The sequence below is a fragment of the Oncorhynchus kisutch genome, linkage group LG12 (assembly GCF_002021735.2).
Source record: "Oncorhynchus kisutch isolate 150728-3 linkage group LG12, Okis_V2, whole genome shotgun sequence".
NCBI lineage: Eukaryota > Metazoa > Chordata > Actinopteri > Salmoniformes > Salmonidae > Oncorhynchus > Oncorhynchus kisutch.
The window spans coordinates 4,159,791-4,174,489 of record NC_034185.2 but is presented as its reverse complement, the minus strand read 5'-3'; the positions used below and the strand labels follow the sequence as shown (position 1 = coordinate 4,174,489).

The 14,699-nt window shown below is 44.5% G+C and overlaps 1 protein-coding gene across 2 annotated transcripts in view; it reads right to left on the bottom strand.

Annotated features, from left to right (window-relative positions):
- The window catches only part of mtmr9 (myotubularin related protein 9), a 53,094-nt gene that overhangs the window by 12,616 nt on the left and 25,779 nt on the right, over positions 1–14,699 (bottom strand). For both annotated transcript variants that reach the window (XM_031836747.1, XM_031836746.1), the window contains exons 8-10: positions 14,510–14,651; positions 12,249–12,469; positions 3,433–3,584 (exon numbers count right to left, since the gene is read on the bottom strand). In XM_031836747.1, the coding sequence (XP_031692607.1) occupies positions 3,433–3,584; positions 12,249–12,469; positions 14,510–14,651 (515 nt within the window). The remainder of the gene's footprint in view (positions 1–3,432; positions 3,585–12,248; positions 12,470–14,509; positions 14,652–14,699) is intronic.

Genomic DNA, 14,699 nt, shown 5'->3' with positions numbered 1-14,699 from the left:
CCAGGAAGAGTAGCTGCTGCCTTGGCAGGAACTAATGGGGATCCATAATAAACCCCAGGAAGAGTAGCTGCTGCCTTGACAGGAACTAATGGGGATCCATAATAAACACCAGGAAGAGTAGCTGCTGCCTTGGCAGGAACTAATGGGGATCCATAATAAACACCAGGAAGAGTAGCTGCTGCCTTGACAGGAACTAATGGGGATCCATAATAAACCCCAGGAAGAGTAGCTGCTGCCTTGACAGGAACTAATGGGGATCCACAATAAACCTCAGGAAGAGTAGCTGATGCCTTGGCAGGAACTAATGGGGATCCATAATAAACCCCAGGAAGAGTAGCTGCTGCCTTGGCAGGAACTAATGGGGATCCATAATAAACCCCAGGAAGAGTAGCTGCTGCCTTGGCAGGAACTAATGGGGATCCATAATAAACCCCAGGAAGAGTAGCTGCTGCCTTGGCAGGAACTAATGGGGATCCATAATAAACCCCAGGAAGAGTAGCTGCTGCCTTGGCATGAACTAATGGGGATCCATAATAAACCCCAGGAAGAGTAGCTGCTGCCTTGACAGGAACTAATGGGGATCCATAATAAACCCCAGGAAGAGTAGCTGCTGCCTTGACAGGAACTAATGGGGATCCATAATAAACCCCAGGAAGAGTAGCTGCTGCCTTGACAGGAACTAATGGGGATCCATAATAAACCCCAGGAAGAGTAGCTGCTGCCTTGACAGGAACTAATGGGAATCCATAATAAACCCCAGGAAGAGTAGCTGCTGCCTTGACAGGAACTAATGGGGATCCATAATAAACCCCAGGAAGAGTAGCTGCTGCCTTGACAGGACTAATGGGACTTCATGGATTATAATAACCCCAGGAAGAGTAGCTGCTGCCTCGGCAGGAACTAATGGGGATCCATAATAAACCCCAGGAAGAGTAGCTGCTGCCTTGACAGGAACTAATAGGGATCCATAATAAACCCCAGGAAGAGTAGCTGCTGCCTTGGCAGGAACTAATGGGGATCCATAATAAACCCCAGGAAGAGTAGCTGCTGCCTTGCCAGGAACTAATGGGGATCCATAATAAACACCAGGAAGAGTAGCTGCTGCCTTGACAGGAACTAATGGGGATCCATAATAAACACCAGGAAGAGTAGCTGCTGCCTTGACAGGAACTAATGGGGATCCATAATAAACCCCAGGAAGAGTAGCTGCTGCCTTGACAGGAACTAATGGGGATCCATAATAAACACCAGGAAGAGTAGCTGCTGCCTTGGCAGGAACTAATGGGGATCCATAATAAACCCCAGGAAGAGTAGCTGCTGCCTTGACAGGAACTAATGGGGATCCATAATAAACCCCAGGAAGAGTAGCTGCTGCCTTGACAGGAACTAATGGGGATCCATAATAAACCCCATGAAGACTAGCTGCTGCCTTGGCAGGAACTAATGGGGATCCATAATAAACACCAGGAAGAGTAGCTGCTGCCTTGACAGGAACTAATGGGGATCCATAATAAACACCAGGAAGAGTAGCTGCTGCCTTGGCAGGAACTAATGGGGATCCATAATAAACCCCAGGAAGAGTAGCTGCTGCCTTGACAGGAACTAATGGGGATCCATAATAAACACCAGGAAGAGTAGCTGCTGCCTTGACAGGAACTAATGGGGATCCATAATAAACACCAGGAAGAGTAGCTGCTGCCTTGGCAGGAACTAATGGGGATCCATAATAAACACCAGGAAGAGTAGCTGCTGCCTTGACAGGAACTAATGGGGATCCATAATAAACCCCAGGAAGAGTAGCTGCTGCCTTGGCAGGAACTAATGGGGATCCATAATAAACCCCAGGAAGAGTAGCTGCTGCCTTGACAGGAACTAATGGGGATCCATAATAAACACCAGGAAGAGTAGCTGCTGCCTTGACAGGAACTAATGGGGATCCATAATAAACCCCAGGAAGAGTAGCTGCTGCCTTGACAGGAACTAATGGGGATCCATAATAAACCCAGGAAGAGTAGCTGCTGCCTTGACAGGAACTAATGGGGATCCATAATAAACACCAGGAAGAGTAGCTGCTGCCTTGACAGGAACTAATGGGGATCCATAATAAACCCCAGGATGAGTAGCTTGCTGCCTTGGCAGGAACTAATGGGGATCCATAATAAACCCCAGGAAGAGTAGCTGCTGCCTTGACAGGAACTAATGGGGATCCACAATAAACCTCAGGAAGAGTAGCTGCTGCCTTGGCAGGAACTAATGGGGATCCCTAATAAACCCCAGGAAGAGTAGCTGCTGCCTTGGCAGGAACTAATGGGGATCCATAATAAACCCCAGGAAGAGTAGCTGCTGCCTTGACAGGAACTAATGGGGATCCATAATAAACACCAGGAAGAGTAGCTGCTGCCTTGGAAGGAACTAATGGGGATCCATAATAAACACCAGGAAGAGTAGCTGCTGCCTTGACAGGAACTAATGGGGATCCATAATAAACCCCAGGAAGAGTAGCTGCTGCCTTGACAGGAACTAATGGGGATCCACAATAAACCTCAGGAAGAGTAGCTGATGCCTTGGCAGGAACTAATGGGGATCCATAATAAACCCCAGGAAGAGTAGCTGCTGCCTTGGCAGGAACTAATGGGGATCCATAATAAACCCCAGGAAGAGTAGCTGCTGCCTTGGCAGGAACTAATGGGGATCCATAATAAACCCCAGGAAGAGTAGCTGCTGCCTTGGCAGGAACTAATGGGGATCCATAATAAACCCCAGGAAGAGTAGCTGCTGCCTTGACAGGAACTAATGGGGATCCATAATAAACCCCAGGAAGAGTAGCTGCTGTCTTGGCAGGAACTAATGGGGATCCATAATAAACCCCAGGAAGAGTAGCTGCTGCCTTGACAGGAACTAATGGGGATCCATAATAAACCCCAGGAAGAGTAGCTGCTGCCTTGACAGGAACTAATGGGGATCCATAATAAACCCCAGGAAGAGTAGCTGCTGCCTTGGCAGGAACTACTGGGGATCCATAATAAACCCCAGGAAGAGTAGCTGCTGCCTTGACAGGAAGTAATGGGGATCCATAATAAACACTAAGAGAGAAAAAGGAAGAGCAGAAGACAGTGACAGAGGAAGAGGTCATACTGAGAGGTGAACAAGAAACTAAGAAAAGGGAGGGAAGCTTGAACAGACACACACTTTTTGTTTTGAAAGTCCTATTTTTTTTGTAAAAATAAATAAATAAATAAAAGTGTAAAAATGAACAGCTCTCACACAAAAATGTAGTTTGGAATATTAGATGTTGCTAGTCGTGCGTCTGAGTAAGTCAGTGTCCAGCTCCCCTAAACCCATTCTACTCGTGAACCATCCAAAACAGAACACCGACCTGGGAGTAGGCAGAACATTTGGGGTCAGGGGTTAGGAATGGAGCCAGGTTCTTACCTTCCCATAGTAGCAGGCTCTGAGGGGCTACGGAGGGCCATATAACCAGACAGTTGGCCTCGTAGAGCGGGTTAGACAGCCTCTCCACCTCCTGGGGCCGGTTCACCCACGACCACAGAGAGACTGTCTTCTGAGACAGGTTCAACTTAGACCTGGGGGGGAATAGGAGAGATTCAAAATAAAATTATCTCAACAGAAAAAGATGTCCTCCTGTGTGCTTCCTATATCCCCCCACTAGAATAACCATACTTTAATGAAGACAGCTTCTCCATCCTGGAGGAGGAAATCAATCATTTCCAGGCCCAGGGACATGTACTAGTCTGTGGCGACCTAAATGCCAGAACTGGACAAGAACCTGACACCCTCAGCACACAGGGGGACAAACACCTACCTGCAGGTGATAGCATACCCTCTCCCATTGGTACAACTACAACGTAACCAACAAAAACGGGTGATAACTCCTGCAGCTCTGTCAGACGCTGGGTATGTACATAGTCAATGGTAGGCTTCGAGGGGACTCCTATGGTAGGTACACCTATAGCTCATCTCTTGGCAATAGCACAGTAGACTACTTTATCACTGACCTCAACCCAGAGTCTCTCAGAGCATTCACAGTCACAGTCAGCACACTGACAGCCTTATCAGATCACAGCAAACTCACAGTCTACTTGAACAGAGATCTACTCAAAAAAAGAAGGAGCAGCACGCCAGAAAACAGCTCATTATAATTGAAGAATCCACAGACTAATCATTTGGAAAATTCTAAACAAACAACATGAAGAGTTATCTATCCAAAACGGAGATGTCTGGGTAAACCACTTCTCCAATCGTTTTGGCTCTATAACAAAGAACAAACAACAAAAACAAATACATGATCAAATACAAATGTTAGAGTCAACTATTAAAGACTATCAGAACCCACTGGATTCTCCAATTACATTGAATAAACTGCAGGACAAAATACAAAACCCTCCAACCCAAAAAGGACTGTGGTGTTGATGGTATCCTGAATGAAATGACAAAATATACAGACCACAAATTCACAAATTTATGCAAAATTATAAAATATATAAAAATACAAATTCCAATATTTAAACTCTAACATCATCCTTAGGTTTGGTATTTTCCTGAATATTTAGAACCAAGGACTAATCACTCCAATCCCCAAAATACTAAAATAAATTTGACCCCAAAAACTACCATGGGATATGCGTTAACAGCAACCGTGGGAAAATCCTCTGCACTATCATTAACTGCAGACTTTTTTTTTTTATCCAGTTACCAGGACAACAAATACAAATTCCACCTAGAAACCGTTTCCCCAGAGCACACAAACAGCTATACATATCTTGGCCTAAACAACAACACCACAGGTAACTTCCACAAAGCTATGAACGATATGAGAGACAAGGCAAGAAGGGCCTTCTACGCAATCAAAAGGAACATAAAAGTTGACATACCAATTAGGATCTGGCTAAAAATACTTGAATCATTTATAGAACCCATTGCCCTTTATGGTTGTGAGGTCTGGGATCTGCTCACCAACCAAGAACTCACAAAATGGGACAAACACCAAATTGAAACTCTGCATGCAGAATTCTGCACAAATATCCTGTGTGTACAACGCAAAACACCAAATAATGCATCCAGATACCTGCTAATTATCAAAATACAGAAAGAAGCCGTTAAATTCAACAAATCAAAATAACAAAGCCATCACCTACAGAGAGATGAACCTGGAGAAGAGCCCCGAGCAAGCTGGTCCTGGGCTCTGTTCACAGACACAAACAGACCCCACAGAGCCATCACCTACAGAGAGATGAACCTGGAGAAGAGCCCCGAGCAAGCTGGTCCTGGGACTCTGTTCACAGACACAAACAGACCCCACAGAGCACACAGAGCCCCAGGACAGCAGCACAATAAGATCCAACCAAATCATGAGAAAACAAAAATATAATTACTTAACAAAAAAACAGAGCCAACTAGAATGTTATTTGGCCGTAAACAGAGAGTACACAGTGGCAGAATACCTGACCACTGTGACTGACCCAAACGTAAGGAAAGCTTTGACTATGTATAGCCTTGCTATTGAGAAAGGCCACCGTAAGCAGACATGGCTCTCAAGAGAAGACAGGCTATGTGCACATTGCCCACAAAATGAGGTGGAAACTGAGCTGCACTTCCTAACCTCCTGCCAAATGTATGACAATTATAGAGAGACATTTTTCTCTCAGATTACAGAGACCCACAAAGATTTAGAAAACAAAACAAATTTTGATAAACTCCCATATCTACTGGGTGAAATACCACAGTGTGCCATCACAGCAGCAAGATTTGTGACCTGTTGCCACAAGAAAAGGTCAACCAGTGAAGAACAAACACCATTGTAAATACAACCCATATTTGTTTATTTAACTTCCTTTTTGTCCTTTGACTATTTGCACATCATTACAACACTGTATACAGACATTTGAAATGTCTTTTCGATTCTTATGGAACTTTTGTGATGTTGTGTGTTTATTGTACTATTGGTGATCTATTTCTTTGTCTATTTCTTTTGTTAACATATGTTTCACTAAAGCCCTGTGCTTGATTATTAATTAATAATTATTATTATTATTATTATCCTCCCGCCGAGGCTAGAACCCGGCCTCGCAAAACACACGTGACCACCTACTTAGCAACGTCTTAGCCAACTAGGTTACCAAAAAGCTAGGCGTTTCAATAGTACGGGTGGAGACTTTTCAAGCTGGGAAGTGAGGTCGCGAATCTGACTCTGTTACATCTGATATGATAGATCAGACGCAGGGTATATTGAGGAGAGAGATCTGTAGAAAGAATGTGCTGGGTGGACGGGAGGAGAGCACCGTGTTGATATAGGGGCGACAGATGGACATCTGTGGATTAGGTGAAGGAGGGGTTGAGGTCAGGAGGTCAGGTCAGATCCCCTGAAGGGAGTAATAAGGGTTTAGTATCCTGTTACTCTTTTCCTGTAGAACATAAGATGAACGGATTGGAGAGGTCTTCAGTGGGATATATATACACTGCTCAAAGAAATAAAGGGAACACTTAAACAACACAATGTAACTCCAAGTCAATCACACTTCTGTGAAATCAAACTGTCCACTTAGGAAGCAACACTGATTGACAATAAATTTCACATGCTGTTGTGCAAATGGAATAGACAACAGGTGGCAATTAGCAAGACACCCCCAATAAAGGAGTGGTTCTGCAGTTGGTGGCCACAGCCCACTTCTCAGTTCCTATGCTTCCTGGTTGATGTTTTGGTCACTTTTGAATGCTGGCTGTGCTTTCACTCTAGTGGTAGCATGAGACGGAGTCTACAACCCACACAAGTGGCTCAGGTAGTGCAGTTCATCCAGGATGGTACATCAATGCGAGCTATGGCAAGAAGGTTTGCTGTGTCTGTCAGCGTAGTGTCCAGAGCATGGAGGCGCTACCAGGAGACAGGCCAGTACATCAGGAGACGTGGAGGAGGCCGTAGGAGGGCAACAACCCAGCAGCAGGACCGCTACCTCCGCCTTTGTGCAAGGAGGAGCAGGAGGAGCACTGCCAGAGCCCTGCAAAATGACCTCCAGCAGGCCACAAATCTGCATGTGTCTGCTCAAATAGTCAGAAACAGACTCCTTGAGGGTGGTATGAGGGCCCGACGTCCACAGGTGGGGGTTGTGCTTACAGCCCAACACCGTGCAGGACGTTTGGCATTTGCCAGAGAACACCAAGATTGGCAAATTCGCCATTGGCGCCCTGTGCTATTCACAGATGAAAGCAGGTTCACACTGAGCACATGTGACAGTCTGGAGACGCCGTGGAGAACGTTCTGCTGCCTGCAACATCCTCCAGCATGACCGGTTTGGCGGTGGGTCAGTCATGGTGTGGGGTGGCATTTCTTTGGGGGGCCGCACAGCCCTCCATGTGCTCGCCAGTGGTAGCCTGACTGCCATTAGGTACCGAGATGAGATCCTCAGACCCCTTGTGAGACCAAATGCTGGTGCGGTTGGCCCTGGGTTCCTCCTAATGCGAGACAATGCTAGACCTCATGTGGCTGGAGTGTGTCAGCAGTTCCTGCAAGAGGAAGGCATTGATGCTATGGACTGGCCAGCCCGTTCCCCAGACTTGAATCCAATTGAGCACATCTGGGACATCATGTCTCGCTCCATCCACCAACACCACATTGCACCACAGACTGTCCAGGAGTTGGCGGATGCTTTAGTCCAGGTCTGGGAGGAGATCCCTCAGGAGACCATCCGCCACCTCATCAGGAGCATGCCAAAGGCATTGTAGGGAGGTCATACAGGCACGTGGAGGCCACACACACTACTGAGCCTCATTTTGACTTGTTTTAAGGACATTACATCAAAGTTGGATCAGCCTGTAGTGTGGTTTTCCACTTTAATTTTGAGTGTGACTCCAAATCCAGACCTCCATGGGTTGATAAATTTGATTTCCATTGATAACTTTTGTGTGATTTTGTTGTCAGCACATTCAACTATGTAAAGAAAAAAGTATTGAATAAGAATATTTCATTCATTCAGATCTAGGATGTGTAATTTTAGTGTTCCCTTTATTTTTTTGAGCAGTATATATATATATATATATATCTGTGATGGGAGAAATGTTGGGTTGTCTGAATTACAGCTTTACAGAACCTTTGGGCAGAATTAAACTTGGTTAAAGCTTCTCTAGTGTCCATGAGTTATTTACTCTGAACAATAAGAAACGAACAGCAGTGATGAAGTCCATCTGTCCTCCACTTTCAGCCAGGAGAGATTGACATGCATATTATTAATGTTACCTCTCTGTGTCCATCCAAGGGCCAGCCTTGCTGCCCTGTTCTGAGCCAATTGCAATTTTCCTTTGTTGTGGTACCGGACCAAACGACTGACCAGTAGTCCAGATCAGACAAAACTAGGTAGAAGAAGGTAGAAACTAGGGCCTGTAGGACCTGCCATGTTGATAGTGCTGTTAAGAAGGTAGAAACTAGGACCTGTAGGACCTGCCATGTTGATAGTGTTGATAAGAAGGTAGAAACTAGGGCCTGTAGGACCTGCCTTGTTGATAGTGTTGTTAAGAAGCTAGAAACTAGGGCCTGTAGGACCTGCCTTGTTGATAGTGTTGTTAAGAAGCTAGAAACTAGAGCCTGTAGGACCTTCCTTGTTGATAGTGCTGTTAAGAAGGTAGAAACTAGGACCTGTAGGACCTGCCTTGTTGGTAGTGGGGTTAAGAAGGTAGAAACTAGGGCCTGTAGGACCTTCCTTGTTGGTAGTGCTGTTAAGAAGGTAGAGCTGCCAGACCAGGACATGTGCACTATAAAGGGAATAGTGTTCCATTTAGGATGCAGACCACCTTAGAGGGACTGCCTTTAAAAAGCAACAAACCTTTGAAAATGGCCTATGTGGCATTGATATGAGTCAGGAAAGTTATTCTAGCGTCAAAATTGACTACAAAGTGTAAATAGAATACATTTGTTTTTGATTTGCCAATGTACATTTGCTGCACCAAAACACCTTAGTACGGATGTTTTAGTTGGGCAATTTGACATATTTGGGGAAAAAAATATCAAAATTAATTATCTTAGATTCATTCTTGGGATTTTGAGGATGTGAAATACGCAGTGCTTCATGGGGGGACAAACATCATTAACCGGATACACACCTACAACACTGAAATCTTAATTTTTATTTTTATGAGCAACGTGCCAAATCGGCATGTTTAGCAGCTCTTTAAAGCCTTATTAGTGTCTGACTTAGTGACTCTTTAAGGCCCTATTAGTGTCTGACTTAGTGACTCTTTAAAGCGTTATTAGTGTCTGACTTAGTGACTCTTTAAGGCCGTATTAGTGTCTGACTTAGTGACTCTTTAAGGCCGTATTAGTGTCTGACTTAGTGACTCTTTAAAGCCTTATTAGTGTCTGACTTAGTGACTCTTTAAGGCCCTATTAGTGTCTGACTTAGTGACTCTTTAAGGCCCTATTAGTGTCTGACTTAGTGACTCTTTAAGGCCCTATTAGTGTCTGACTTAGTGACTCTTTAAAGCGTTATTAGTGTCTGACTTAGTGACTCTTTAAAGCGTTATTAGTGTCTGACTTAGTGACTCTTTAAAGCCTTATTAGTGTCTGACTTAGTGACTCTTTAAAGCCTTATTAGTGTCTGACTTAGTGACTCTTTAAAGCCTTATTAGTGTCTGACTTAGTGACTCTTTAAGGCCTTATTAGTGTCTGACTTAGTGACTCTTTAAGGCCCTATTAGTGTCTGACTTAGTGACTCTTTAAAGCCTTATTAGTGTCTGACTTAGTGACTCTTTAAGGCCTTATTAGTGTCTGACTTAGTGACTCTTTAAGGCCCTATTAGTGTCTGACTTAGTGACTCTTTAAAGCCTTATTAGTGTCTGACTTAGTGACTCTTTAAGGCCCTATTAGTGTCTGACTTAGTGACTCTTTAAAGCGTTATTAGTGTCTGACTTAGTGACTCTTTAAGGCCGTATTAGTGTCTGACTTAGTGACTCTTTAAGGCCGTATTAGTGTCTGACTTAGTGGGGTAACTTGAGCAGTGACTTCTGTACCCCCCCCCAGTCCCTTGCAGTGAACAGAGATTCTTCCCTGTAGAACACACACTCTCTCTCTCTGGCTGACCAGGTCTGAGCTAACGCTGACCTGCGTGTGACGGGCTGACCAGGTCTGAGGTAACGCTGACCTGCGTGTGATTGGCTGACCAGGTCTGAGGTAACGCTGACCTGCGTGTGATTGGCTGACCAGGTCTGAGGTAACGCTGACCTGCGTGTGACGGGCTGACCAGGTCTGAGGTAACGCTAACCTGCGTGTGACGGGCTGACCAGGTCTGAGGTAACACTGACCTGCGTGTGATTGGCTGACCAGGTCACAGGTTAAAAAAGTCAAGGGAAACAGCAGAATTGGCCATGTACTGTACGGGCCCTGGTCCAAAGTTCAGCACTATAGAGGGAACATCATGGACGACATGTAGAGATAACAGAGATTCTCCCCTGTAGAACACACACTCTCTCTCTGGCTGACCAGGTCTGAGCTAACGCTGACCTGCGTGTGATTGGCTGACCAGGTCTGAGGTAACACTAACCTGCGTGTGATTGGCTGACCAGGTCATGTAGAGATACAGGGTCTTCAGAAAGTATTCAAACCATTTGATTCATTCCACATGTTGTTGTGTTACAGCCTGAATATAAAATGGATTCAAATGTAGATGGTTTTGTGTGTCACTGGCCTACACACACACACACACACACACACACAATACCCTATAATGTCAAAGTGGAATTATGTTTTTAGAAAAAAAATCATTAAAAAAATGATAAGCTGAAATGTCTTGAGTCGATAAGTATTCAACCACTATGTTATGGCAAACGGAAACACGTTCAGGAGTAAACATGTGCTTTAACAAGTCACATAATATGTTGCATGGACTCATTCTGTGTGCGATAATAGTGTTTAACATGATTTTTGAATGACCATCTCATTTCTGTACCCCTACCACATACAGATAATCGTAAGGTCACTCAGTCGAGCCGTGAATTTCCAACACAGATTCAACCACAAAGACCAGGGAGGTTTTCCACTGCCTCAGAAAGGACACCTATTGGTAGATGGGTACACATAAGAAGCAGACATTGAATATCCCTTTGTGATGTTATTCATTACACTTTGGATGGTGTATCAATACACCCAGTCACTACAAAGATACAGGCGTCCTTCCTAACTCAGTTGCCAGAGAGGAAGGAAACCACTCAGGGATTTCACCATGAGGCCAATGGTGACTTTAAAACAGTTACTGAGTTAAAAGTCTGTGATAGGAGGAAACTGAGAATGGATCCACAATATTGTAGTTACTCCACAATACTAACCTAAATGACAGAGTGAAATAAGGAAGTCTGTACAGAATACAAATATTCCAAAACATCAAGGCACTAAAGTAAATCTGCAAAACAATGCAACTTCCTGTCCTGAATACAAAGCGATATATTTGGGGCAAATCCAACACATCACTGAGTATCACTCTTCATATTTTCAACCATGGTGGTGGCTGCATCATGTTATGGGTATGCTTGTCAAAGAAACGGAATAGAGCTAAGCACAGGCAAAATCCTAGAGGAAAACCTGGTTCAGTCTGTTTTCCAACAGACACTAGGAGACAAATTGACCTTTCAGCAAGACAATAACCTTAAACTCATGACAAAATCTACACTGTAGTTGCTTACTAAGACTACACTGAACGTTCCTGAGTGGCCGTGTTACAGTTTTGACTTAAATTGGCTTGAAAATCTATGGCAATATTTGAAAATGGCTGTCTAGCAATGATCAACAACCAACTTGATAGAGCTTGAAGAATTCTTTAAAAGAATAATGTGCAAATACTGTACAATCCAGGTGTGCAAAGCTCTTAGAGACTTACCCAGAAAGACTCACAGCTCTTAGAGACTTAACCAGAAAGACAGCTGTAATATCTGCTAAAGGTGATTCTAACATGTATTGACTCAGGGGTGTGAATACTTATGTAAATTCGATATTTCTGCATTTAATTTTCAATACATTTGCTAACATTTCTAAAAACATGTTTTCACTTTGTCATTATGGGGTATTGTAATGTCATTATGGGGTATTGTGTGTTGGTGGGTGAGAAACAAAATATATTTAATCAATTTTGAATTCAGGTTGTAGCACGACAAAAATGTGGAATAAGTCAAGGTGTATGAAAACTTTCTGAAGGCACTGTATATCCAGAACTAAACATAATGTATGACTCTCAGGATGTAATTCTCTGACAGACCTCTCGGAGGCGCTGTTGCCCATGAAGGTCCCGAACTGCGAGGCGTAGGTGTGTTCGAAGAGCAGAACCAGGAAGTGTTGCGAGAACTGGAAGGAGCAGGGGAACTGGCGGAGGATCTGCCACACACAGTCTAGGAAGAGCAGGAACACCGGGGCTTCACAACGAGGCTTACTGTTACTGTAGGCTGACTGGGAACAACGCTGCTGGAACGGATGGCCCGCCTAGAGGGAGGAGGCAGATATAACCAATAAACACATTACTAAACTTAGAATCAGCTATTAGAGAGAGTACCAGAACCCACTGGATTCTCTAAATCAGCTATTAGAGAGAGTACCAGAACCCACTGGATTCTCTAAATCAGCTATTAGAGAGATTACCAGAACCCACTGGATTCTCTAAATCAGCTATTAGAGAGAGTACCAGAACCCACTGGATTCTCTAACTCAGCTATTAGATGTGTTTCCACAAGGCCGTGGGGTGAGACAGGGATGCAGCACAAGCCCCACCCTCTTCAACATAAATACAGTGAATTAGGAAAGTATTCAGACCTCGACTTTCCACATTTTCTTACGTTACAGCCTTATTATAAAATAGATTTGTTTTTTTCCTCAATCGACAAACAATAACCCATAATGAAAGCGAAAACAGGTTTTCAGAAATGTATAAAAAAGTTAAACTGACATATCACATTTACATTAGTATTCAGACCTTTTACTCCGTACTTTGTTGAAGCACCTTTGGCAGCGATTACAGTCTGGAGTCTTCTTGGGTTTGACGCTACTAGCTTGGCACACCTGTACTTTGGCAGTTTCTCCCATTCTTCTCTGCAGATCTTCTCAAGCTCTGTCAGGTTGGATGGGGAGAGTTGCTGCACAGTTATTTTCAGGTCTCTCCAGAGATGTTTGATGGGGTTCAAGTCCGGGCTCTGGCCGGGCCACTCAAGGACATTCAGAGACTTGTCCCGAAGACACTCCAGCGTTGGAAGTTTTTTTTTTTTCATATAAATTTGCCAGAAGTTCTAAAAACCTGTTTTTGCTTCGTCTTTATGGGGTTTTGTGTGTAGATTGATGAGGATTATTTTTCTTCACCCATTTAAGAATAAGGCTGAATTGGCGAGGGCACTAGAACAGTCAGCAGCACCTGGCCTCACCCTACTAGCAGCACCTGGCCTCACCCTACTAGCAGCACCTGGCCTCACCCTACTAGCAGCACCTGGCCTCACCCTACTAGCAGCACCTGGCCTCACCCTACTAGCAGCACCTGGCCTCACCCTACTAGCAGCACCTGGCCTCACCCTACTAGCAGCACCTGGCCTCACCCTACTAGCAGCACCTGGCCTCACCCTACTAGCAGCACCTGGCCTCACCCTACTAGCAGCACCTGGCCTCACCCTACTAGAATCTGAAGTCAAATGTCTCCTGTTTGCAGATTAATCTGGTGCTTCTGTCCCCAACCAAAGAGGGTCTACAGCAGCACCTAGATATTTTGCACATATTCTGACAGACCTGGGCCCAGACAGACCTGGGCCCAGACAGACCTGGGCCCAGACAGACCTGGGCCCAGACAGACCTGGGCCCAGACAGAAAATCTCAGTAAGACAAAAATAATGGAGTTCCAAAAAAAAAGAAAAATGTCCAGTTGCCAGGACAACACATACACATTCTATCGAGACACCGTTGCCCCAGAGCGCACAAACAACTATATATACCTCGGCCTAAACGTCAACACCACAGGTAACTTCCACAAGGCTGTGAGCGATCTAAGAGACAAGGCTAGAAGGGCCTCCCATGAAAGTCACCGTCCCAATTGATTTGTTTGTGTTTGTTTGTCTTCCCCTATTATTCACACTACAACTACATTGCTAAAACACTATACACAGCTGATCATTTTACACTTGAAACATCTATTGTTTTGAAACCTTTATAAGTGCAATGTTTACTGTTTACCGTGCTTCTACGCCTGCATTGCTTGCTGTTTGGGGTTTTAGGCTGGGTTTCTTTACAGCACTTTGAGATATCAGCTGATGTACGAAGGGCTATATAAATACATTTGATTTGATTTGTTCATTTCAACAACAAAACATTAAGTGTTGTTTTTGTTTATTTCACTGGTTTGGCAATGTCAACATATGTTTCCCATGCCAATAAATCATTGAATTTTCAGAAAGAGAAGGCTTGCTATTAGGGGGGGGGGGGGGGGGGGGGGGGATAGTTCAGGCTCAGGGTGTGTGTGTGTGTGTGGTGTGTGTGTGTGTGTGTTACCTGCAGCCACTCTCTCTCCACTAAAGCTTGGAATCCTTGAATGGTCCTGCAGGCTGGGTCCAGGATGATCTGAGCCAGAGACGTCACCTGTAGGGTCGAGTCTGTCCCCTCTGTCCCGTGCACAAGTACTGACGCACCCTCCCTGAGACAGACAGACGCGAGAAGGATAAAAGTTTTGAGTTTAACTTAA